Genomic DNA, 26,936 nt, shown 5'->3' with positions numbered 1-26,936 from the left:
TGAAATTATTTTGTCCCATTCCATAGATTGTATTTTTTTATGGTTCCTTTGCTGTGCAAGAGCTTTTAAGTTTGATTAGGTCCCATTGGTTTATTTTTATATTTATTTTATTACTTTGGGAGATAGACCTAAGAAAACATTTGTACGGTTGATGTCAGAGAATGTTTTGCCTATGTTCTTTTCTAGGAGTTATGGTTTCCTGTCTTATATTTGTCTTTAAGCCATCTTGAGTTTATTTTTGTCCATGGTGTGAGAGTATGTTCCGTTTTCATTGATTTACATGTGGCTGTCCAGTTTTCCCAGCACCACTTGCTAGAAAGACTTTTTTCCTGTTTTATATTCTTGCCTCCTTTGTCAAAGATTAATTGACCATAGGTGTCTGGGTTTATTTCTGGGTTCTCTGTTCTATTCCATTGGTCTGTAGCTCTATTTTGGTACCAGTACACACTGTCTTGATTACTATGGCTTTGTAATATTGTCTCTAGTCTAGGAGAGTTATGACTCCTTTTTGTTTTTATTTCCCTCATGATTTCTTTGGCAATTCTGGGTCTTTTATGACTCCATATGAATTTTGGGTTGTTTGTTCTAGTTTTGTGAAAAAGGTAATGGTTAATTTGCTAGGGATCACATTGAATGTGTACATTTATTTGGGTAGTATAGCCATTTTAACAATATTACTTCTTCTAATCCAAGGGCATGGAATATCTTTCCATTCATTTGAATCCTCTCTAATTGCCTTAATTAATGCTTCATAGTTCTCAGCAAACAAGTCTTTCAAGTCCTTAGTCGGGTTTATTTCTAGGTATTTAATTTTGGGGGGGGTACAATTTTAAGAAGTATTGTATTTTTATATTCATTTTCTAATATTTCATTGTTAGTATACAGAAATGCAACTGATTTCTGAATGTTAATCTTGTATCCTGCTACTTTGCTGAATTCATTAATCAGTTCTAGTAGGTTTTATGTGGACTCCTTAGGAAATCCTATACATAATATTCTATTATCTGCATATACTGATAATTTTACCACTTCTCTTCCAATTTGGATACTTTTTACTTCTTTGTTTGATTGCTGTGGCTAGGACTTCCAATATTATGTTGAATAAAAGCAGTAAGAGTGGTCATCCTTGTCTTGTTCCAGATTTTCATGGGAAGGCTTTCAGCTTTCCTCCATTGAGTATTATATTGGCTGTGGGTTTGTCATAAATGGCTTTGATTATGTTATGTTCCCTCTGTACCACTTTGGTAAGAGTTTTTATCATGAATGGATGTTGGATTTTGTCAAATGCTTTTTCTGCATCTATTGTGATAATCATGTGATTTTTAACTTTTCTTTCTTTAATGTGGTATATGACATTGATTGATTTGCATATTTAATTTGAATTTATCTAATAATTAGTGATGTTGAACTTTTTTCATATGCCTGCTGGCTATCTGTATGTCTTCTTTGGTGAAATGTTTTTTAGGTCTTCTGCCCATTTTTCAATTAGGTATTTTGTTATTTGTTGTTGAGTTGTATGTGTTATTTGTATATTTTGGAGGTTAAACCTTTGTCTGTTGAGTCATTTCCAAAAACTTTCTTCCATTCTGTGGGTTGCCTTTTCATTTTTTAAATTGTTTCCTTTCCTGTGCAGAAGCTTTTGAGTTTAATAAGTCCCATTGGTTTATGTGTCTTTATTGTCTTTATTCTAAGAGGTGGATCAAACAAGATGTTGTTCTTTGATTTATGTCAAATAGCTACTGCCTATGTTTTCCTCTGGGAGTTTTATATTGTCTGACCTTACATTTAGGTCTTTAATCTATTTTGAGTTTATTTTTGTGTACAGTGTTAGTTAATGTTCTCATTTCATTCTCTTACATGCAGTTGTCCAGTTTTCCCTGCACTGTTTATTGAGATTATCTTTCTTCCACTGTAAGTTCTTACCCCATTTGTCATAGATTAATTGACCATAGGTGTTTGGGTTTCTTTCTTGGCTTTCTATCCTGTTCCATTGATCTGTATTTCTGTTTTTGTGCCAGTACCATACTGTTTTGATGGCTGTAGCTTTGTAGTAGAGTCTGAAGTCAGGGAGACTGATTCCTCCAGTTCTGTTTTTCTTTTCAATTTTGCTTTGGCTATTCGAGGTCTTTTGTGTTTCCATACAGATTTTAAAATATTTTGTTCTAATTCTGTAAAGAATGTCATTGGTAATTTAATAAGGAGTGCATTGAATCTGTTCATCGCCTTAGGTAGTATTGTCATTTTGATTACATTGATTCTTCCATTCCTAGAGCATGGTATATTTTTCCTTATATTTGTGTCTTTGATTTCTTTCATCAGTGTCCTATAGTTTTCAGAGTAGAGTTGTTTTGTCTCTTTAGGTATGTTTATTCTTAGGAATTTTATTCTTTTTGATCCAGTGGTGAATGGGGTTGTTTCCCTAATTTCTCTTTCTGATATTGCATTATTAATATATAGAAATGCAATTAATTTGTGTGTATAAATTTTTTATCCTGCAATTTTACCCAATTCATTGATGAACTCTAATAGTTTTCTGGTAGTATGATTTTCTATGCATAGAATCATGTCAACTGCAAACAGTGATAGTTTTATATATTCTTTTCCAATTTGGATTCCTTTTATTTTTCTTTTCTGAGTTCATGGCTAGGACTTCAAGACTATATTGAAGAATATTGGTGAAAGAGGACATGCTTGTCTTGTACCTGATCTTAGTGAAAATGCTTTCATTTTTTCACCATTGAGATTGATGTTAGCTGTGGGTTTGTCGTAAATGGCTGTTATTACATTGAGGTAGTTCCCTTATATTCCCAGTCTCTGGAGAGTTTTTGTAAGGAATGTATGTTGAATTTTGTTAAAAGCTTTTTCTGCATCTATTGAGATGATCGTATGGATTTTATTTTTCAGTTTGCTGATGTGGTGTATCACATTGATAGATTTGCAGATATTGAAGAATCCTAGCATCCCTGGGATAAATCCTACTTCATCATGGTGTATGATCTTTTTAATGTATATTAATATGCAGTTTGCTAATATTTTGTTGAGGATTTTTGCATCTCTGTTCTTCTGTGATACTGGCCTGTAATTTTCTTTTTTTCTGGTATCTGTGTCTGGTTTTGGTATCACTGTAATGGTGGCTTCATAAATGAGCTTGGGGATGTTTCTTCTGCAATTTTCTGGAAAATTTTCAGAAGAAGTGTTAACTCTTTTTCAGAAGAAAATTTTCAGAAGAAAATTTTCAGAAGAAGTGTTAACCATGAGGTCCTGGACTTTTGTTTTTTGGAAGTTTTTAAAGCACATTTTCAATTTCAGCACTTGTGATTGGTCTATCCATATTTTCAGTTTCTTCCTGGTTCAGTCTTGGTAGGTTGTACCTTTGTAAGAATCTGTCCATTTCTTTTAAGTTGACCATTTTATTGGCATACAGTTGCTCACAGTAGTCTCCTGTGATCTTTTGTATTTCTGCAGTGTCAGTTGTGATTTGTCCTTTTTCATTTCTAATTTTATTGATTTGAACCCTCCCTTTTTCTCTTGATTACTCTTGTTGGCAGTTTATCAATTTTGTTGGCCTTTTCAGAAAATGAACTTTTGGTTTCATTTATCTTCTCCATTGTTTTCTTTGTCTCTATGTTATTAATTTCTGCTCTAATCTTTATGTTTTCTTTCATTCTACTACTTTTGGGCTTTGTCTGTTCTTCCTTCTCTAGATGTTTAAGGTGTAAGGTTAGGTTGTTTATTTGCATTTTTCTTCTTTCCTGAGATAACAATCTATCGCTATAAACTTCCCTCTCAGAACTGCTTATGCTGTGTCCCATGGGTTTTGTGTTGTTGTTTCTTCATTGCCATTTATTCCTGTGTATCTATTAATTTTCTCTTTGATTTTTTCAGTGAGCCATTGGTTGCTTAGAAGCATATTTTTTAGCTTCCAAGAATTTCTGGTTTTTGCTCTTTTTTTTTTCCTTGTAGTTTATTTCTAGTTTCATAGCATTGTGATTGGAGAAAATACTTGAAATATTTTTAATTTTTAAAAATTTACCAAGATTTGATCTTTGGCCCAAGATGTGATCTGTCCTCGAGAATGTTGCACATGCACTTGAGAAGAAAGTATATTCTGCTACTTTGGAGTGGAAAATTCTATAGACATCAGTTAAGCCTATTTGGTCTAGTGTATCATTTAAGGTCTGTGTTTCCTTGCTGATTTTCTGTCTGGATGATCTGTCCACTGCTATAAGTGGGGTGTTAAAGTCCCCCACTATTTTTGTGTTGCTGTTGATTTCCCATTTTGAAACTGTTAGTAGTTGCCTTGTATATTGTGCTGCTTCTATGTTGAGTGTAAATATATATATATATATATATATATATATATATTTAAAATTGTTATTCCTTCTTTTTGTATTGATCCTTTGATCATTATATAATATCCTTCTTTATTTTATTTTATTTTATTTTTTTGTCTTTTTTTGCCTTCTTTATTTTAAAATCTATTTAGTCTAATATGAGTATTGCTACTCCTGCTTTTCTATAATTTCCATTTGCATGTAATACCTTCTTCCATCCCCTCAGTTTAAGTCTGTATATGTCCTTGGATCTGAAATGGATCTTCCATAGATAGCATATATATGGGTCTTGCTTTTGAATCCATTCAGCTAGTCATTTTCTTTTCTTTTTTTTGGAGCATTTCATCCGTTTAAATTCAATGTAGTTATGGATAAGTATGTATTTTTGTCATTTACTTAAATTTGGGGGGGGGTAGGTTGCTATTTTAGGTCCTTTTTCTTCCCTTCCTCTTTTGTTGTCTTTTCTTGCAATTTTCTGACCATGTTTAGTGTTATGTTGACTAGTAGTTCCCCTCATATTTTGGTATATCCATCTGTATGTGTGCAGAATTGTTTTGTCTTTCTGTTCTCCTTAATTGAAGAATGCATTTTCAGTGTTCTGTATTTGTCCTCTCCTTTTCTCATGCTTGCTATTTTAGATATTATATTTGTCAGTGGGTGATTTCCTACCTTTAAATTATCTTTACCTTTACCAGTGAGCTTTTTAATATTAATTTTTAATATTCTAATTTCTAATTGTGGCTTCTCCTTTTCTGCTTAGAGAAGTTCCTTTAGTAGTTTATGTAGAGCTGGTTTAGAGGTGCTTAATTTTCTTAGCTTTTGCTTGTATGTGTAGCTTTTTCTCTCTCCATCAGATCTGAAAGAGAGCTTTGCTGGGTGGAGTATTCTTGTTGGGGTTCATACAAATTTCCATGAACATGCTATTGCTTCCTTCTAGATCATTTTTCATTTCAGCTATTGCACTATTTTTTTGGTCTTCAAGTTCTCTAGCTCTTTGTGAAACATTTAAGTTCTTGATCTGTGTCTCCATTCTTTTTCCAAGATCTTGGATCATCTTTACTGTCATCATTCTGAATTCTTTTTCAGGTACATTGCCTATCTCCTCATCATTTAGTGGTTTTGTGTTTTTGTCTTATTTCTTTGTCTGAAAGCTGCTTATTTGTCATCTCATAGTGTCTATACCTTTCTCTTTATCATCCTCTTCACAGTTGTTGTGTAGATGTTGAAACAGGTGCCCAGTCCTGGAGTTCTTGGTGGTGGTAGTGGTTCAGGTATACCTCTTTGCTGGGTAGGCTCTATGGATTGCTCCATGTAGATATAGGAGCAGCTGCTGCTTTCTATATCCCCTAAATCTCATGTATTGCTTTTGTGTTTTTTTGATTTGGTTTTCTATCTGCTATCCTGATTGGGTGATTTCTGTTATTCTCTCTTCCAAGTCACTAATTTGTTCTTCTGTTTTATTCATCCTGTTCTTCAAAGCCTTTAACTCAGTTTGCATGTGTGCAAATAGATTTTCTCATTTTTCTTGTCTCCTCCTTGTATTTTCTAGTTCCTTTCTAAACTTAACTGCATTACTGCTCATATCCACTCTTAATTCCTTCATATTCACTCTTAATTCCTTTAGTAATTTTAATATCTCCTTTTTGAACTCAGTGTTTTTTTAGACTGCAGAAGTCAGTTTCATTGTTTGCTACGTTGAGTGAAATCTGTTCTATTAACTTGGAATTGTTCCAGAGCTTTTCATTTTGCTTATATTTTTCTTATTCTGAGAGTTTAGGGAGAAAAACTACTGTTGTCTTGGAAAGTTATTTTTATGTACAAGTGCCCCTGGGTATTTTGTGAGGGCTTATTATTTATTTTTGTGGTGCTGAGTGTGCTTCCAGAGAGATGGAGGCAATGGGCAGGGCTAGTATCCAGTGCCTTGTTGCTGGTAGTATCTAGTGCCTTGTCAGTGGCAAGGACCCGCAAGAAAGTGGTACAGGCTGCTCCTAGTTGCTGGGCTCTGGGAAATGAGAGTGATCTTCAGGCAGGTGTAGGCAGTGCTGAGTCTTTGACAGTGGCAGCCACAGGGTGTGTGCATTTCCTTGGGGAGTGAGAGCAACAACAGATAGTGCTCTGTTGCAGTTCCCTACTGTGTGCTGATGTCTGAGGTGACTGAGGCCACAGGTGGTGCCTATGGCACAAAAATAACCTCAACAATATTCCTATGGCCCCTCAGGCTCTCTCCACACTGCCAATAGTAGTGCTCTCCCTGGAACTGACCTCTGGAGCCTGAGTCTTAGCACCCAGCCCCTGATTGAGCATCTCAGGATGTGGTTTCCTAGGGTGGTGGTACTGATGATCTGTGGGTCTCTCACTCTGCTTTGCCCCCTTCAGTCCAGCTGCTGCACTTTCATCCAAGATTTTGAGGTCCCTTCCTCTCAGCTTATCTCCCCATTGGTTAGATGGCTTCCCAGGGTATGGGTTCCTTTACTCTTTCACAGCTCCCTCTCAGGAGTTCTAGTCCCATCTGATTCCTTCTCACCTTTTTTTCCCCTTTGGTTCTACCCAGTTATATGTAAGGTTTCTTGCCCTTTTTGGAGGTTTAAGGTCTTTTGCAAGTGTTCAGTTGGTGTTCTGTCTGAATCATTATACATGTAGATGGATTTTTTTTTATGTGTTTGTGGGTGGGAGATGGTGAGTGCCATGTCTTACTCCTCCACCATATTTATCACTCCCCTGGTTTTATTGATCTTCTTTATTTTATACTTTGTCTCTATTTTATTTATTTCCTTTCTGATTTCATTATTTTCTTCCTCTGCTGACTTTGATATTTTTTAAAATTTCTAATTCCTTTAGAAGAGGGCTAGCTTGTTTGTTTGTTTGTTTGTTTGTTTGTTTTGTCTTTTTGCCTTTTCTAGGGCCACACCTGCGGCATATGGAGGTTCCCAGGCTAGGGTTCTAATTGGAGCTGTAGCTGCCAAGCCTATGCCAGAGCCACAGCAACGCAGGATCCGAGCTGTGTCTATGACCTACACCACAGCTCACAACAATGCCAGATCCTTAACCCATTGAGCAACGCCAGGGAACGAAACCTCAACCTCATGGTTCTTAGTTGGTCAGATTCATTAAACACTGAGCCACAGTGGGAACTCCAAAGCTAGCTTGTTTATTTGATGATTTTGTTATTTCTTGAAGTATGCTTGTATTGTTACAGATTTCCCACTTGGAGCTGTTTTTCTTGCATCCCATGCATTTTGGAAAGTTCTGTTTCCATTTTTAGTTGTCTGAGGTATTTTTTGTTTTCTTCCTTGATTTCTCCATTGACTCACTGACTTTTTATTTGTATGTTGTTTAACATGTTTCCACGTGTTTTAGCTTTTGCCGTTTTTTTTTCTCTAATTGTTGTCAGAAAAAATGCTTGATGTAATTTCTACCCTCTTAATGTGTTGAAGCTTATTCTGTGGCCTATCATGTGATCTGTACTAGAGAACACACTTTGTGCAATAGAAAAGAATGTGTATTCTGCCGTTTTTGGATGAAATGCTCTGTAGATTAAGTCAAAATGATCACTAAATGTCACTAAAACTACTGTTACCCTATTGATTTTCTGTCTGGATTATCTGCTCATTTCCACAAGTTGTGTAAAATACCCTACTATTATTGTGTTATTGTCAATTTCTCTCTTTATTTTTGTTGATATTTGTTTTATATATTTATATGCACTTGTATTTGGTGCACATGTTCACAAATGTAATATCCTCTCCTTGTATTTATCCCTTTATCATTTTATAATGCCTTTTTGTATTTTTTGTAGACTTTGTTTTAAAGGCTGTTTTTTTTTCTGATAAGACTATAATCTCCACATTCTTATCATTTCAATTTGCCTGAAATATTTTTTTCAATCCCCAGACATCCAGTCTCTGTGTATATTTGGGTCTAAAGTTATTATCTTGTAAGTTGCTATTTAATTCAACCACCCTGGTTCTTTTGACTGGGATAGTTAATCCATTGACATTTAAGGTAATTATCAATAGGTATGTACTTACTTCCATTTTATTACTTGTTTTCTTGCAGTTTTTGTAATTCTTCCTTGTTTCCTTCTTTAATTTCTTTCCTTGTGGTTTGATGATTTTCTTTAGAGTTATTCTTGTGTTTCTTTTTCTCATTACCTTTCTTATTACCAATGCTTTGAATTTTTTGTCTTGTAAATTGTTTATTTCTGTTTCATTAGTCTTTAATGTATTTTTCTCTTGCTCTTTCAATTGAGACAAATTCTTCTATTTCTTCATTTTGCTTACTTAATGTTCTCCATATCTATGAAAATCAGGCGTAACCATTATCTATGGTGGTCTTAAAGGAGTGTCCTTCTGTGGGAGTATCCCTTTATAGTATTTATGCGCCCTTTGACTTTGATAATAGAGCTGGAATTGATGTGAAGACAAATTACATCTTCCCTCATGGTTTGTAGACAGCTATCACCTTGGTACAAGGTGGAACTGAAAATGGAAGGGCTACGGCCAGAGTCAGGTGTGAGGCAGGTCTTCCCCACCCTTCAGTGGCCATCACCACCCCATTACGGGTGAGGGCAGGTTCTGAATTGCTGGAGTGGAAGCCCTTAGGGTCAGGTCCAAGTTGGCTCAATTTCTTTCAAGGATGTGCTCCCACCTCCAGCAGTATCACCCTTGCCCCAGAAGGGAGCAGTGCTAGAGCGAGTGGGGTTGATATGAGCTCTTGGTGTGGGTCAGAGTGGGGTTTTTGGTGTTCTGGCCACTGTCAGAGATCAAGACTACTTCTGATGTACCTTGTAAATGCCAGTAATGGCTGCCCATGCCCTGCTCAGACGTCTTATGAGTTTGAACCTAAGTCTCCCATTGAGCTCTTTCCTTGGTCATCCCAGTGATCACTTCAGTGTGAAGCTGTGACACAAGGCAGATGGTGCTGGAGTGATCCCTGTATTCAGGCTATGGCATGTGCCAGGGTAGATATGGGAAACAAGCAAGCTATCTATGAATTCTTAGTTTTCTCCCTCTGCTCTGCTTCTGGAGCAAGCAAGCACATTCATACTCTCATGAGCAGAATCCTGGCTTCTCACCACCCTCCATTAGTCCCAGCAGCCCTCCATCTAGCTAAGGTGGTTCATCTTCCCTGTGTCAGAGCCCATGGCAGGAACTCCCAGTATATGTACCAAACTACTGACTCTCCTGGAAGGATCCCTGCTCATGTATCTCCCTTTTCTTCTGAGGCATCTTGCAGGGGCATGGGTCCCAACATAATCACTCTCTTCCTCTCCTATTTGATATCATGTAGATATTTCTTACAGCTTTGGTCAAATAGGTGTCATTCTGCCAGTTTCTAGTCAGTTTTAAGTGAACTGTATTCCACATATATGTATTTTTTGTGTTCCTTGGGGAAGATGAGTTCTGCAATCTCCTTTCCCACCATTTTGACCCAAGTCCAATGGAATGGCATTTTTTATTTTTTAAAATTTTTTATTATTAATTTATTTTTTTCCCACTGTACAGCAAGGGGATCAAGATATCCTTACATGTATACATTTTTCCCCCACCCTTTGTTCTGTTGCAACATGAGTATATAGACATAGTTCTCAATGCTGCTCAGCAGGATCTCCTTGTAAATCTATTCTAAGTTGTGTCTGATAACCCCAAGCTCCCGATCCCTCCCACTCTCTCCCCCTCCCATCAGGCAGCCACAAGTCTCTTCTCCAAGTCCATGATTTTCTTTTCTGTGGAAAGTTTCATTTGTGCTGGATATTAGCTTCCGGTTATAAGTGATATCATATGGTATTTGTCTTTCCGACTCATTTCACTCAGTATGAGATTCTCTAGTTCCATCCATGTTGCTGCAAATGGCATTATGTCATTCTTTTTTATGGCTGAGTAGTATTCCATTGTGTATATATACCACTTCTTCCGAATCCAATCATCTGTCGATGGACATTTGGGTTGTTTCCATGTCCTGGCTATTGTGAATAGTGCTGCAATGAACATGCAGGTGCATGTGTCTCTTTTAAGTAGAGTTTTGTCCAGATAGATGCCAAAGAGTGGGATTGCGGGGTCATATGGAAGTTCTATGTATAGATTTCTAAGGTATCTCCAAACTGTTCTCCATAGTGGCTGTACCAGTTTACATTCCCACCAACAGTGCAGGAGGGTTCCCTTTTCTCCACAACCCCTCTAGCACTTGTTATTTGTGGACTTATTAATGATGGCCATTCTGACTGGTGTGAGGTGATATCTCATGGTAGTTTTGATTTGCATTTCTCTTATAATCAGCGATGTGGAGCGTTTTTTCATGTGTTTGCCGGCCATCTGTATATCTTCCTTGGAGAACAGTCTATTCAGGTCTTTTGCCCATTTTTCCATTGGTTGATTGGCTTTTTTGCTGTTGAGTTGTATAAGTTGTTTATATATTCTAGAGATTAAGCCCTTGTCGGTTGCATCATTTGACACTATTTTCTCCCATTCTGTAAGTTGTCTTTTTGTTTTCTTTTTGGTTTCCTTTGCTGTGCAAAAGCTTTTCAGTTTGATTAGGTCCCATGGGTTTATTTTTGCTCTAGTTTCTATTGCTTTGGGAGACTGACCTGAGAAAATATTCATGATGTTGATGTCAGAGAGTGTTTTGCCTATGTTTTCTTCTAGGAGTTTGATGGTGTCCTGTCATATATTTAAGTCTTTCAGCCATTTGGAGTTTATTTTTGTGCATGGTGTGAGGGTATGTTCTAGTTTCATTGCTTTGCATGCAGCTGTCCAGGTTTCCCAGCAATGCTTGCTGAATAGACTTTCTTTTTCCCATTTTATGTTCTTGCCTCCCTTGTCAAAGATTAATTGACCATAGGTGTCAGGGTTTATTTCCGGGTTCTCTATTCTGTTCCATTGGTCTGTCTGTCTGTTTTGATACTGTGGCTTTGTAGTATTTCTTGAAGTCTGGGAGAGTGATGCCTCCTGCTTGGTTTTTGTTTCTCAGGATTGCTTTGGCGATTCTGGGTCTTTTGTTGTTCCATATAAATGTTTGGATTGTTTGTTCTAGTTCTGTGAAAAATGTCATGGGTAATTTGCTAGGGATTGCATTGAATCTGTAGATTGCTTTGGGTAGTATGGCCATTTTTACAATATTGACTTTTCCAATCCATGAATATGGAATATCTTTCCATTTCTTTACATCTTCTTTGATTTCTTTGATTATAGTTTTATAGTTCTCAGCATATAAGTCCTTTACCTCCTTGGTCAGGTGTATTCCGAGGTATTTGATTTTGTGAGGTACAATTTTAAAAGGTATTGTGTTTTCGTATTCCTTTTCTAATATTTCATTGCTGGCATACAGAAATGCGACTGACTTCTGAATGTTAATCTTATATCCTGCTACTTTGCTGAATTTATTAATCAGTTCAAGTATTTTTTTGTGTTGAGTCCTTAGGGTTTTCTATGTATAGTATCATGTCATCTGCATACAGTGACAGTTTTATCTCTTCTCTTCCTGTATGGATGCCTTTTATTTCTTTTGTTTGTCTAATTGCTGTGGCTAGGACTTCCAAAACTATGTCGAAGAGCAGTGGTGAGAGTGGGCATCCCTGTCTTGTTCCAGATTTTAGTGGGAAGGCTTTCAGTTTTTCCCCATTGAGTATTATATTTGCTGTGGATTTATCATAAATGGCTTCGATTATGTTCAGAAATGTTCCCTCTATACCCACTTTGGCGAGGGTCTTGATCATGAATGGCTGTTAGACTTTGTCAAATGCTTTTTCTGCGTCTGTTGAGATGATCATATGATTTTTGACTTTTCTTTTGTTAATGTGGTGTATGACGTTGATTGATTTGCGTATGTTGAACCATCCTTGTGAACCTGGGATGAACCCTACCTGGTCATGGTGTATGATTTTTTTGATATGTTGTTGGATTTGGTTGGCTAAGATTTTGTTGAGAATTTTTGCATCTATATTCATTAAAGATATTGGCTGATAGTTTTCTTTTTTGGTGGTGTCTCTGTCTGGTTTTGGAATGAGGGTGATGGTGGCATCATAGAATGTCTTTGGGAGTATTCCTTCTTCTTCAACCTTTTGAAAGAGTTAAGGAGGATGGGCACCAGTTCCTCTTTATATGTTTGGTAGAATTCGCCTGTGAAGCCATCTGATCCTGGACTTTCATTTGTAGGGAGTGTTTTTATGACATCTTCAATTTCATTTCTAGTGATGGGTCTGTTCAGCTGGTCTGCTTCTTCTTGATTCAGTTTTGGCAGGCTGTAAGATTCTAGAAAGTTGTCCATTTCTTCCAGATTGTCAAATTTGTTGCCATATAGTTGTTCGTAGGGAATGGCATTTTTTAAATGCTAATAGATTGAACAGAATCTGTCAACTTGGTATCAAATGCCCATCAAAAATATTTTTTAAATATGAAGTGGAATAAAGGCCCCAAAAGTCCTAATTTGTCTTCAGCTAATTTTCTCTAATAGAATAGTAGCTCTTCAGATAGAAAAATAAAACCTTTTGATTTAGAAATGAAGCATAGAAATGTAGTGGGAAAGAATGAAAGGCACAGGAAATGGTGAATCTGTGGATAAGTACAGAAGACTTAGGATGTCCATAAAAATTCCAAAGGAAAAATCACAGTTAATGCTGAAATATTTAACAATATCTTCCTAAGTTCAGAGAAAGAAAAGGACATCTATTATTATTCTTCCTATTCAATGTCATATAAGGGTACTAGCCAGCACTAATGCAAGGAAAACTCATGTAATGTGTAAATATTGGAAAGAATGTTGAGATGACAATACATCTGTAACAATTTTCTTTGTAGAAATCCCAAAGAATCTATAGATAAACTGTTAGACTTAAGTTAAATTAAGTTCACAAAATATGTGATTAATAGATAAAAGCAATTTTTTTCTACATATTAACTACCATTACAAAAGGAAATTTTAAAGATATTATTAACCATGGCAGAAAAAAAAGAAACATCTAAGAATTTATATTAACAATGTGAAAGCCCTTACCCTGAAGACATTAAAATATTCAGTATTCACTGTTCTTCCCATACAATAACAGTTGAATTCCCTGATGTGCGTATCTGTGTGTGTGTGTGTGTGTGTGTGAAAATTCAAATTCCAAAATTTTATGGAAATGTAAGTAGCCAAGAATATTTTTTAAATAAAAATTTGGTGGAATTTTGCTACCAGATATCAAAACTTACTATGAAGCAATGGAGATAGAGACAATATGGTTTTTGTATAAGGACAGATAAGTTAATAGAATGGAGCAGGGAATCTAGAAACGAACTCACATATGTGTGGTCACGTGTTTATAACAAATATGTCACTTTAATGCAGTGAAGAAAGGCTAATATATAGTACTGGGCCAATTGGTTATCTATTATAGAATCACTTGAGCTATAAATGTCAACTCACTCAAAAATTTAACCAAGATACATCACAGGCTTACATATGAAAGGCAAAATAAAAAATTGAGGATTCATAGAAGGATAAGATTAATTTTGTCCCTGAGGCTCTTCCAGATTTCATTCTTTTTCGTCAGTGCATTTATTGCTGAATGTTTGGTTAATTTTTCCTTGTCTGAACAAAATCTCCCGTCTATGACTGGTTGGTTAATCTGTATGTCATATTATGAAACTACTCCCAGGAAATGAAAGGGGCTAGAAGGGTTTATCCCCATCAAAATTATCATATATTTAGATTTCTTGGTCTCTATAGATCTTCAGTGGCTTTAAACTATATTTTCCTAGTTTTCCTGCTGCTTTTACAATTTTCTTTTTGTCTTGCATTTCACCAGTTGTACTAGAATAAATTTAGGAATACTTTTATGTCTGTTCTGTTTCAAATTTTTAGTGCCTCTTTATTCTGTAGCTTGCATTTCCATTCAGTTTTGAAAAATTCTCAAACATTAAGTTTTCATGTAATTTGTTCTTTCCCATTTTCTATTTTCTTTTACTCTGCCAATTTAGTTACATGGATGATGGGCTTTTTCACCTCTAAAGGATAAAGGATACCTTTATCTAAAAGGATACCTCTTTCAGATGCACCTGTATTTTCCAAGGTTTTTCTTTTTACGCTTCTCTTTGTGTATATTTCTCTTTCCAGGCTCTAATACTGTATTCATCTTGTCTAATCTTCTATTAAATCCAACTTTTAATTATGAATTCCAGTTACTATATTTATTTTGTGTTTGATATTGTATTTCTTTTTTACACTTTCACGTTTTCTTGAAATCCTCCATATTGCCATGTAGTTTTATTCTCGTGTGAATCATAGTGATTTTAGCATCTGTATCTGATAGCATTAAAAACCGTTGTTGTCTTTCTAGTGCCTGTCTTTCGTTCTTGGTATTGGGTTGTGTGTTTTGTCACCAGGTGTATTAGTTTTCTAGGGTTGCCATAACAAAATACCACAGACTAGGTGGCTTAAGCAACAGATCTGAGACCAGAAGTCCAAGATCATGGCATTGTCATATTCAATTTGTACCCACCCTAAAGGCCTCATTTAACCTGTTAAAAAATGCCCATTTCCTTATCCTTCTTGCCAGTCATTTTGTCTTCCTTTCTGTGATCACAATTTTTACCCCATCCCCCCAAAATAAAAACACTAGGGGGCAGACACAAAAGAACCCTGCGAAGGAGCTTCTGATATAGTTTAGCTTCTCCTCTGAAATGTGAGAGAAAAATGAGAGCATAGGGTGATGGTTCATTAAATGTACACCCTTGATTTTCTCCCTCTAAACCAGCAGATCACCTAGAACAAGTCTACATTTTCACAGTCCTTCTGAGGAGTGTTTTATGTGGCTTTTAAAAAACAGTCACAGAGTTCTTTCCGGAATGGTGATCCAGTCTCATTTCACTTAGTCACCCTTCTAAAGACTCTCTCTCCAAATACAGTCATTGGGTTAGGGCTTCAACACAATTCAGCCCATAATACCTAGCATTCCTAGTAATTTTTATTTAATGCAAAACATTGCATATAAAATGATTTTGGTCTTTGAATGGCTATTTTTTTCTGGTAGAGAAGATTTACATTTAATTCTGTCAGACGTCTAGGTTAGAGGCACTAGCATCCCCAGATTAGGGGTTAGGTCATTTTAATCCTATGGTTGGAGGTGATGAAAAGATACCTCTTTCAGTCAACTTACCTGTATTCTAGATGTAGCCTTTCAGGGCCTTTAAGTAAAAGGTTGAGGTATTAATGATACAGGTCTACTTCTTTCCTTTAGTGCATCTCAAATTTTTTTGTTTCTCTAAGCCTTTGACACTGCCAAAATCTCTACTCAGTATCTCAAACCTCTAAACTACAGATTAGATTTTGTAAATGCTTCAGAATGAAAATTACTCCCAAATTCTAGATTTGTCTTTCTTCACTTCTCTTCTTATCTTGATATTGGCCTGACGGGTTATTCTTGCATGGTAGCTCTCTCATGCTTCAAAACAAAAGTAACTTAGCTATTTTTTTTTTCTGTTGTCATTGAGAGAGCTGATCTCAAATAATGTAGTTCCTATGATATATAGCACTCTAATCCAGATGCTTATCTATGATGATGACTTATTGCCTTATTTTAATGTTTACCTTTAGGAAGTATCATAAATAAATGAAACATAAATGTCTGGAAGTATTTATAAACCCATTGTTAATTATTTCAGTTCTCACCTATCAAAATTCCAAATAAGTGGTAACAATATAAGTATGTTCATATGATGTGATTACTGGTATTTTACAGCTAGAAGTTGTTAAGCTAACTGGTCATAAATGAAAATGAAAAAGCAAGTTTTTATAAATGTAGGGATAATCAATCTTTAAATGAGTAAATATCCACAACCATTGCATAAGAAAGAGTAAATTCCAGAAAAGTTTCTTCCTAATACTATTCATTCATTTATTTAAGCAAGCAAAAATGTTTATTTATTTATTTTAAGAATGCTTTTTATTTTTTCCATTATAGCTGGTTCTGCAAAAATACTTATTAAACATCTATTTTCTATTCTGCAAAATATTTATTAAACATCTATTCTCTATTAAGCACTGCTTAGATGATAGTGATACAATGATGAAAAAGACAATTTCTCTTCTTTTTCAGAGTTTACATTTTGGAATTATTACGTAGTAAAATGAGAGTATTTATACTTTAAGCTTTTGTAGCTTATGTAAACTGACTGTATTTTCTTCTTACTTTTCAGCTGCATTGGCTGTTTCTGTTGGAGGTTTCCTCTATTTTTTCACCTTCTTTCCATTTTCAGTAGTTTCCATCATGTATGAACAGTTGAACCTCACAGAGAAGCTGGTGTCCTGTCTCAGTTCAAATATTGCCGTAGCTTTGGGAATTGATTTTATAAGCAAGATGGAAATGAAGCGTGAGTCTTTTCTTTGTAAAACTTACTTTGATGATTTGATTACCAGGGAAAAAAGACAGGTGGTCTAGTTTGGCAATGAAGTAAGTGTGATAGTAAGTGAGAGATGACCTTAGTGTTTCTTAAATATTTTTCCTGGCTTGTAGTATTTTTATCATAAGATATCTGTGCATTATATATGTATACTATATACATGTAAATATTTATTTATTTTCATGTCTTTATATCAGCGGTCTCATCTGGAGACAATTTTGTCACCTAGGGGATGGTGGCAGTGCCTGGGGATATTTCTGGTTCTTAATTGTCACACCTGTTGGTAAATTTTTCCTAGCTTTCTCCCATTCCATATATATATTTTTTTACCTTTCCAACATTGAGAAACCTGGCCCCCACCATTGTCAATATAATCATTCAGTTGCTCAGTTTTACAATTCCCAAAATGGTTATGGACCTGCTAATCCATCCCACTGTAAACAATTTACATATTAACTGTGGTAATTGTTTGTACTTCTTTTTACATTTAGTTTGAGCTGGGTAGTCAAAATACTGTGTTCAGAAATCACTTGGATTAGCATTTCTTACTTCATTCAGTGTAGTTATGGTATTCCTTTGAAATATGGGTAGGTGCATTTGTTTCTTTTTTTTTAATAATGATTTTTATTTTTTCCATTATGGCTGGTTGACAGTGTTATGTTGATTTTCTACTGTACAGCAAGGTGACCCAGTCATACATTCATGTATACATTTTTTTCCTCACATTATCATGTTCCATCATAAGTGACTATACAGCAGGATCTCATGGCTTATCCATTCCAAAGGCAATAGTTTGCATCTATTAACTGCAAATTCCCAGTGCATCCTACTCCCTTACCCTCCCCCTTGGCAACCACAAGTCTGTTCTCCCTGTCCATGATTTTCTCTTCTACAGAAAGGTTTATTTGTGCCATATGTTAGATTCCAGATATAAGTGATATCATATGGTGTTTGTCTTTCTCTTTCTGACATACTTCACTCAGTATGAGAGTCTCTAGTTCCATCCATGTTGCTGCCAATGGCATTATTTTGTTCTTTTTTATGGCTGAGTAGTATTCCATTGTGAATATATACCACATGTTCCTAATCCAGTCATCTGTCAATGGACATTTGGGTTGATTCTATGTCTTGGCTATTGTGAATAGTGCTGCAATGAACATGCAGGTGCATGTGTTTTTTTCAAGGAGAGTTGTGTCCAGATATATGCCTAAGAGTGGGATTGCTGGGTCATATGGTAGTTCTATGTTTGGTTTTCAAAGGTACCTCCATAGTGTTTTCCACAGTGGTTGTACCAGCTTACATTCCCACCAACAGTGCAGAAGGGCTCTCTTTTCTCCAAACCCTCTCCAGCATTTTCTGTTTGTGGACTTATTAATGATGACCATTCTGACTGGTGTGAGGTGGTACCTCGTAGTTTTGATTTGGATTTCTCTAATAATCAGTGATGTTGAGCATTTTTTCATGTGCTTGTTGGCGCTCTGTATATCTTCCCTGGAGAAATGTCTATTCAGGGCTTTTGCCCATTTTTCAATTGGGTTGTTGGCTTTTTTTGCTGTTGAGTTGTATAAGTTGTATATTATAGCGATTAAGCCCTTGTCAGTTGCATCATTTGAAACTATTTTCTCCCATTCTGTAAGCTGTCTTTTTTTTACAGTTTCCTCTGCTGTGCAAAACCTTGTCAGTTTGATTAGTTCCCATTGGTTTATTTTTTCTTTTATTTCTGTTGCCTTGGGGGACTGACCTGAGAAAATATTCATAAGGTTGATGTCAGAGAATATTTGGCCTATGTTCTCTTCTGGGAGTTTGATGGTGTCTTGTCTTACATTTTTCTTTCAGCCATTTTGAGTTTATTTTTGTGCATGACATGAGTGTTTGTTCCAGTTTTATTGATTTACATGTGGCCGTCCAGTTTTCCCAGCACCAACTGCTGAAAAGATTGTCTTTTTCCTATTTTATATTCTTGCCAACTTTGTCAAAGATTAATTGACCATAGGTGTCTGGGTTTATTTCTGGGTTCTCTATTCTGTTCCATTGGGCTGTATGTCTGTTTTTGTACCAGTACCACACTGTCTTGATTACTGTGGCTTTGTAATATTGCCTGAAGTCTGGGAGAGTTATGTCTCCTGTATGGCTTTTGTTCCTCAGGATTGCTTTGGAAATTCTGGGTCTTTTGTGGTTCCATATAAATTTTTGGGATGTTTGTTCTAGTTCTGTGAAAAATGTCATGGATAATGTGATAGGGATTGCATTGAATCTATAGATTGCTTTGGGTAGTATGGCCATTTTTATGATATTAATTTTTCCAACCCAGGAACATGGAATATCTTTCCATTTCTTTACATCTTCTTTAATTTCCTTGATTAATGTTGACAACCCACCACCTAAATGAATTAGAAAAAGAAGAACAAACAAAACCTAAAGTCAGCAGGAGGAAGGAAATCATAAAGATCAAAGAGGAAATCAATAAAATAGAGATTCAAAAAATGATAGAAAAATCAATAAAACCAAGAAGTGGTTCTTTGAAAATGTAAACAAAATCGACAAACCTCTGGCTAGACTCACCAAGAAGAAGAGAGAAAAAACCAAATAAAATAATGAAAAAGGATAAATCACAATGGATACCACAGAAATACAAAAAACCATGAGAGAATACTATCAACAATTATTGCCAACAAATTTGACAACCTAGAAGAAATGGACAACTTTCTAGAGACTTACAGCCTACCAAAACTGAATAAAGAAGAAATATATCAACTGAACACACTGATCACTAGAAATGAAATTGAGTATGTCATAAAAACACTCCCTACAAATAGAAGTCCAGGACCAGATGGCATCACAGGGGAATTCTACCAAACATACAAAGAAGAACTTATACCCATCCTCCTTAAACTTTCTCAAAAGGTTGAAGAAGGAACACTCCCAAAGACATTCTGTTCTGCCACCATCACTCTAATTCCAAAACCAGACAAAGATACCACCAAAAAAGAAACCTATCGGCCAATATCTTTGATGAATATGGATGCAAAAATTCTCAACAAAGTTTTAGCCAACCGAATCCAACAACATATCAAAAAGATCATACAGCACGACCAGGTGGGATTCATCCCAGGTTCACAAGGATGGTTCAACATATGCAAATCAATCAACGTCATACACCACATTAAAAAAAGAAAAGTCAAAAACCACATGATTATCTCAATAGATGCAGAAAAAGCATTTGACAAGGTCCAACATCCCTTCATGATAAAAACTCTTACCAAAGTGGGTATAGAGGGAACATTCCTTAACATAATCAAAGCCATTTATGACAAACTCTTACCAAAGTGGGTATAGAGGGAATATTCCTTAACATAATCAAAGCCATTTATGAAAATGTAATATTCAACGGAGGAAAGCTGGAAAGCCTTCCCACTAAAATCTGGAACAAGACAGGGATGCCCACTCTCACCACTGTTATTTAACATAGTACTGGAAGTCCTAGCCACAGCAATCAGACAAGCAAAAGAAATAAAAGGCATCCAGATAGGAAGAGAAGAGGTAAAACTGTCACTGTACGCAGACAACATGATACTATACATAGAAAACCCTAAGGACTCAACCCAAAAACTACTTGAACTGATCAACAAATTCGGCAAAGCAGCAGGATATAAGATTAACATTCAGAAGTCAGTTACATTTCTGTATACTAACAATGAAATATTAGAAAAGGAATACAAAAATCCAATACCTTTTAAAATTGCACCCCAAAAAATCAAATACCTGGGTATACACCTGACCAAGGAGGTGAAAGACTTATATGCTGAGAACTATAAAACATTAATCAAGGAAATGAAACAAATTTAAATATTTGAAGTTGTATTTGCTTTCCTCCTGTGCAAAATGTAGAAAATGTTTTGAGAGTTCATTGTTTTGAGAGGCTATTTTTCAATGTATCCACTTAAGACACACCATATCATAGTATTAATAAGAAATTCTATATTAAGATCAATTCATTTGTATTTCACAAGTTAGTAAATGCTTTAGCAAATACTTTGGCGATGTTACAGAAAATGTATCTTCTTATTTTCCATTTTCATACGATGTAATTTTTGGGGTGTTTGTACCTTTTAAAAATTAAAAGCAGCCAAATGTTAGACAATATGTATATTGAAAATTTTGGTAGTAGCTTGTATTTTAAAAGAAACAGCTCCCTTATGATTTGCCTCAAGTTCTAATAACAGTATAAAGGGAAGCACATTCAAAATGCTGATTTTCTTGGTAGGAAGTGATTGTTCTTTGAAGACTAATGCAAGTAGACATGACTCATTATGGTGAAGTGAACTATTTCACATACACAATAGTTTACATAAAATTTTAAAATGTATTTTTAAAAGAGCTAAGCATTTGTATCCACTGATAGCAATGCAGTACCTGCTTTATGGTGACTTTGAAACACACACACAAAAAATGCTTATAAAAAGCATTTTAATTTAAATTTTACCTAAATTTATTTTATTTTTATCTAAATTTATTTTTAGTCAATAGTCTGGTAGCATTTTCCTCTCAATATGCTACTCCTTCCCTATAAGGCAGTTCCTAGAAGTCAGATAGTTTAGGTAATGAGAGAGTTAAGGTAAAAAGTAATTGCTTATAGTTTTAAATGGACAATAGCTTTTTGCTCCTACTTAGTGTGCAAATCAGTTGTGTCTAAAAAATATGCAATTCTTAAAAAGGTACCATTTCTGATTTATTTATTATCTGTAACCTTTGGGAACTAATCACATGAAACCACAAAATTAGCAAATGTCTTTATGTATATAAAACACAAATTACCTCTAATTTCAAGCTCTCCTGTGTTAGTGTTAATACAACTTAAAAAAAAAAAAAAGAGTGTCTCCAAAGATAGTTGAATGCAATTTTTTAAAAAACAAACCACTCATTTTAACTTTTCATCTATCTCACACCTTGATTTCAAAATAGGTCATTTCACAGGTCTTCGTCATAGACATTTCCAAGATAAGATTTTATATTTCACTACCAGAGTTTCTTACTATCAGAAAACCCATGCTTTCCTTTGTTGAAAGAGTTGGTCCTGCTGACGTTGGTATTTTTCATCCCTGTCTTTGTTTCAGGAGGCATTTCTTCAGATTTGCTATCTTCATCTTCATTAAAAGCTGCTGCCACTGAAAGGATTTTTGGAGCAAGAGTTGGAACAGTTTTGTTAGTTCAGGCATACTCGAAATAAATTTGGTAAATAAGTTGATGCTTTCTTTCGCTGTTGCCTGACTACAAAACCCAAACTTGGAGATTTTTTATAGGCTTTATTGAGAAGTCTGCAGTTTCTCTTTGAGCCGATCACTTCTCAGCCTTGCAGCTGGTACTTTGTCCTATCGCTCCAGAGGCTTTAGCTAGCTGTGGCTTCTTAGGCTTTTCTCTTACCTTCCTGTCCATCATTTGCCCCACCAGTCTCCTATGCAGCCATGCCAGTGACTCTAGCATTTATTTTTTAATTTTTTTAAATTAATTTTTTAATTTTTTCCGCTGTACAGCACAGGGGCCAAGGTACACTTACATGTATGCATTTTTTCCCCCACCCTTTGTTCTGTTGCAATGTAAGTATCTAGACGTAGTTCTCAGTGCTACTCAGCAGGATCTCATTGTAATGATTCTTCTTAAAAACTATCTCTCTGATACATTATCCATCTGTTCTTGAATGTTGTGTTCTATTTCCATGAAACCCCCTATCATGTTAATCATAGTTTTTTAAAATTCCTGGTCTGATATTTCCCATATCTTTGCCATATCAGAATCTGATTCTGTTATTTCTTCAATTTCTTCAAACTATTCCCTTTTAGTATGCCTTACAAGTTTTTGTTAAAATGTGGACATAAGGTTCTAGGCAAAAGAAAGTACAATTAATAAGCTGTTAGTAATATAGATGTAAAGTGTACAGGAGAGAGGCAGCATTCTATATTTCTATGATTAGGTCTCAGTCTTTTGATGAGCTTATGTCCCTGAAACAGGAACTCATCAGTGCTTCTCAGTTTTTCCTCTTAGAGGGACAGGATGACTAGAGGGACCTGGACATGGGTATTCCCTTCCCTTAGGAAAATAAGGCTCTGGAAAAATAGTTTATTATGAGGCAGGCTGATTAAGAACAAAATGCTTTGGCATATTTCAAAATGGTTCCTTTTCTCCTTTCCCTCCTGGAAGCATGGAGGGATTTTTCTCTCATATTTACTGTGAGAAACTGATGGGGATATTTTGTGAGGTAAACTCAAAAACATGAACTCACAAGTTCCCTGTGACTTGATCCTCCTGAAGTTTTTAACTCTTCAGACTTGTCCACACTGGGCCCCAGTGATTTGTCAATTGCTGTTTAGGCTTTTACACCCCAGGATTGCTTAGAGGTTTCCACTCAGGGTTTCTGTTCCATTAAATTGCAATTCTTTGTATTTGCATATCTGGCCTCTCCAGTTTGAGGGGGCAGTGGGTTGCCCTGTGATCTTACTTATCTGGTGGATCTGAATTGATTTTTCAGTTCAGCTTCCTGCTTGTTGTTAGGACTGAGTGGTGAATTCTAAATTGCTTACATTTCAGACCAGGAACTGGAAGTTGAACTTATTTTTTATATTGATGAATAATTTCCAAATTTATATTTCTTATTGGTTATTTCAGCGGAAATTATCACAAGAGAAAATGGAGAGATAAGGCCACCATCTCAACAATAGGTCTGCTTACTGCTTAAAGCCTTAAAGGCTTATTTTATGGACCTCTGGTGATGGCTTATTTTTTGTTTCAGTCATCTACTAACCTTTAGTTGGATTTGGATCTAGGTAGAGGCACTTTGCATTATTTCATTATCCTTATGAACAACCTAAATTTTAAAATATCAGAAAATAGTAAATAGATAGTATCCATCTCCAGAGAATACCAATGCATTTTTCTTTAATATTCAATTTTAAAGGAGATGGGTAACTTTGTTCTAGTCGTAGCTGGGCACATGACGTAACTATCTGCTATTATATTTCAGGTCGTGGTGTTAGGTGGAATAACATACTGTCACCAGTGAACCCAGATGATAACTTCGTTTTTGCTCATATTATGGGAATGCTTTTATTTGATGCTTTCTTGTATGGCCTTCTGGCCTGGTATATAGATGCTGTCTTTCCAGGAAAGTATGGTGTGCCCAAGCCATGGTATTTCTTTATGCAGGTAAGTTCTAATGTTTCTGTTATTGAGAGAAACCTCTTGTTATTTACCTTATTTGTCAAAATGTGAGCATTATTATCTTTAATACCTTCCCTATGATCTGATGGTATTGATACAATTTTTATTCCTTCTCAACTAAAGCCATTATTATACATTGTAACATGCATAATGGAATTAAATGGTTTTCTCCAAAAAAATGGACATTTGAATGAATATGTGGTAGGGTCTTTAGATCTTAGTGAAGAGGGGACAAATTATGTCTGATAGCAGGTTTACCACTCTCTGCCCTTTTTATAATCTTAGCCCAAATTACTTAGAATCAAAGCCATAAAAAAATGGAAGCATTTCCTATCCTCTTCCTTATTATTCTGTGGTTCAAAGCAAGTGTTTCCCAAAATGCTGGTCTTAGAATTTCTTTACATTCTTAAAAATTATTGAATACCCCAACAAACTTTAGTTAATAGTCAGTTATATCTATTAATATTTACCATATTTAGAAATTAAAACAGAGATTTAGAAGATATTTATCAAATTATTTAAATATGTCAATGAGATGATTACATGTTGAGATATGTGATATTTTGGTGGAGGAAAAAACCCTATTTTCAAAATAAAAAAATAGAAGGGTGGCTTGTTTTACATGTTGAAAAATTGCTTAATTGAAACAATTAAGTATTCTCTTTAGAGACTGTGTATCTGACTCTGCATTCACTCTTTTATATTATGTTGCTTGGCTCATCATATCTGAAAAAAATGTGGCCTCACACAGACATAGAGTTGAAAAAAGGTGACATTTTTTGCTACCCTTTTAAACAAATTTAGCTTTTCCTTTTTGTTCTTCACTAAAACTCAACTAGTGATTATTTACCAACAATTAGTTGAATTTTGGAAACTGAAAGCATGTTAGTGAACATTTCTTAATCTGTTAAAATAATATCCATTGGTGTATCTTTCCAATTGAATGGAGATTTAACCATACACAAATTTGTCACATTATATTTTGAATATTTAGAGAAGATCAGTTCATTGATACATACCTTCCAAGTTATGATGCATTTATCATATATTATCAGGGTTTTGCATTTAAAAACATCAACATGATATCATCAGAATAGTTTATGAGAATTGGAAATATGTCATAAAACAGTGGATACAAGCTTTTAAAATTTTCTACTTTTCACCAGAAGCCTCAAATTTTGTCATTGACAACAAATAGTTCTTTTCCTTGAAATGACATCACTTTATTAATTTGTAAGAAAATGTCTGCCAGATTGTCATCCTTTCAGGTAGAAATATTATTCTATGAAAAAGTGGCCAGTTCACCTCACAACGCAATGACACAAATGTCTTTCCTTAGTGCTCCCGTTATATTTTAATCTGCTACAGAAATGTCTTATGGGTATTTTTCATCACGCAGAATAATAAAAAAATGTGCATTCAAGGAATGAGACTTTGTAAATTATTTTTACTCCTTCCTCAAAGAGATAATTAAATGAAACAGATTTTATTTTACTGTGAGTATCTAATAGTGAAGAAATGACAGCTTAATACAATTTTATACTACTGTTTTGATTTGTGTTAAGGCATCAGCAGTTTTACCTAATATTGCTTTTATACCATCAATGAAAATATCAACATAGTAAAAGGGCAAATAATATGTTTTATTCTATTTTACTTTATTTTACTACTTTTTACTGGTATAATTAATATACACTATTGTACAAATTTCAGGTGTGCAACAAAGTGATTCACAATTTTTAAAGGTGATATGCCCTTTATAGACATTATAAAATATTGGCTGTATTTTTTGTGCTATACAGTATATCCTTTACATATAAAGCTAAGCTTTATATCTGATAATTTATACTTCTTACTTCTCTACCCCTATTTTGCTCCTTACCACTTCCCTCACCGCGTTGGTAACAACTAGCTTGTTCTCTGTTTTTATGCGTCTGCTTCTTTTATGTTATATGTTTTATGGTATGTTAACTAGTTTGTTATATTTTTCATATTGCATATATAGGTGATAACATACAGGATTTGTCTTTCTCTGTCTTACTTCACTTAACATAATGCCTTCCAGGTCCTTCAGTGTAGCTGCAAATGGCAAAATTTTATTCTTTTTAATGGCTAAGTAATAGTCCAGTGTGTGTGTGTGTGTGTGTGTGTGTGTGTGTGTGTAGATATATATCTTTTTTTTTTCTTTTATGGAACACCATGGCACAGAGAAGTTCACTGGCAAGGGTTGAATCCAAGCCACATCTATGGCCTCTGCCACAGCTGCAGCAACACTGGATCCTAAACCTACTTTGCTAGGCCCAGGGATCAAACCTCTGCCACCTCAGAGAAAACGCTGGTTCCTTAACCTGATGTGGCACAGCAAGAACTCCTATAAACATCTTCTTTATCCAGTAATCTGTTGATGGACACTTAGGCTGCCTCTATATCTTGGCTATTGCAGATAATGCTGCTATAGACATTGGGGATGCATATATATTTTTGAATTACCACTTTCTTTATCCATGGATATATACCAGGAGTAGAATTGCTGGATCATACGGTAATTCTATTTTTAGATTTTTTTCTATAGTGGCTGTACCAATTTACCTTCCCACCAGTGTTGTGCTATGGTTCCATTTTCTACACATCATCACCAACAATTTTTACTTGGGGTCTTTTTGATGATAGCCGTTCTGAAAGAGGTGAGATGATATCTCATTTTTGTCTTGACTTGCATTTCTCTAATGATTAATGATGTTGAGCCTTTTTTCATATGTCTGTTTGCCATCTGTCCATCTTCTTGAGAATAAGGTGTATTCAGATATTCTGCCCATTTTTAAATTGGGTTATTTGTTTTTGTGATGTTGAGTTGTATGAGCTGTTTTTACATTTTAGATATCAACCCTTGATTAGTCATATCATTTACAAATGTTTTTGCCCATTCAGTTGGTTGTCTTTTTGTTTTGTCTGTGGTTTCTTTTGCTGTGTAAACCTTTTAAATTTGATTAGGTACCGCTTGTTTTTTATTGCTTTT

The 26,936-nt window shown here is 35.2% G+C and overlaps 1 protein-coding gene across 3 annotated transcripts in view; it reads left to right on the top strand.

The window, feature by feature from the left end:
* Positions 1–26,936, top strand: part of ABCA14 (ATP binding cassette subfamily A member 14) — a 203,442-nt gene that overhangs the window by 52,475 nt on the left and 124,031 nt on the right. For all 3 annotated transcript variants that reach the window (XM_085017381.1, XM_085017382.1, XM_085017380.1), the window contains 2 exons: positions 16,505–16,678; positions 23,724–23,905. In XM_085017381.1, coding sequence (XP_084873507.1) covers positions 16,505–16,678; positions 23,724–23,905 — 356 coding nt within the window. The remainder of the gene's footprint in view (positions 1–16,504; positions 16,679–23,723; positions 23,906–26,936) is intronic.

This window comes from Sus scrofa, chromosome 3 (assembly GCF_054392235.1).
Source record: "Sus scrofa isolate SSC_HxYL_T2T_F1_AM1 chromosome 3, Sscrofa_HxYL_maternal_Yorkshire_Landrace_v2.0, whole genome shotgun sequence".
Lineage (NCBI taxonomy): Eukaryota > Metazoa > Chordata > Mammalia > Artiodactyla > Suidae > Sus > Sus scrofa.
This window is presented reverse-complemented; position numbering and strand designations above follow the sequence as displayed.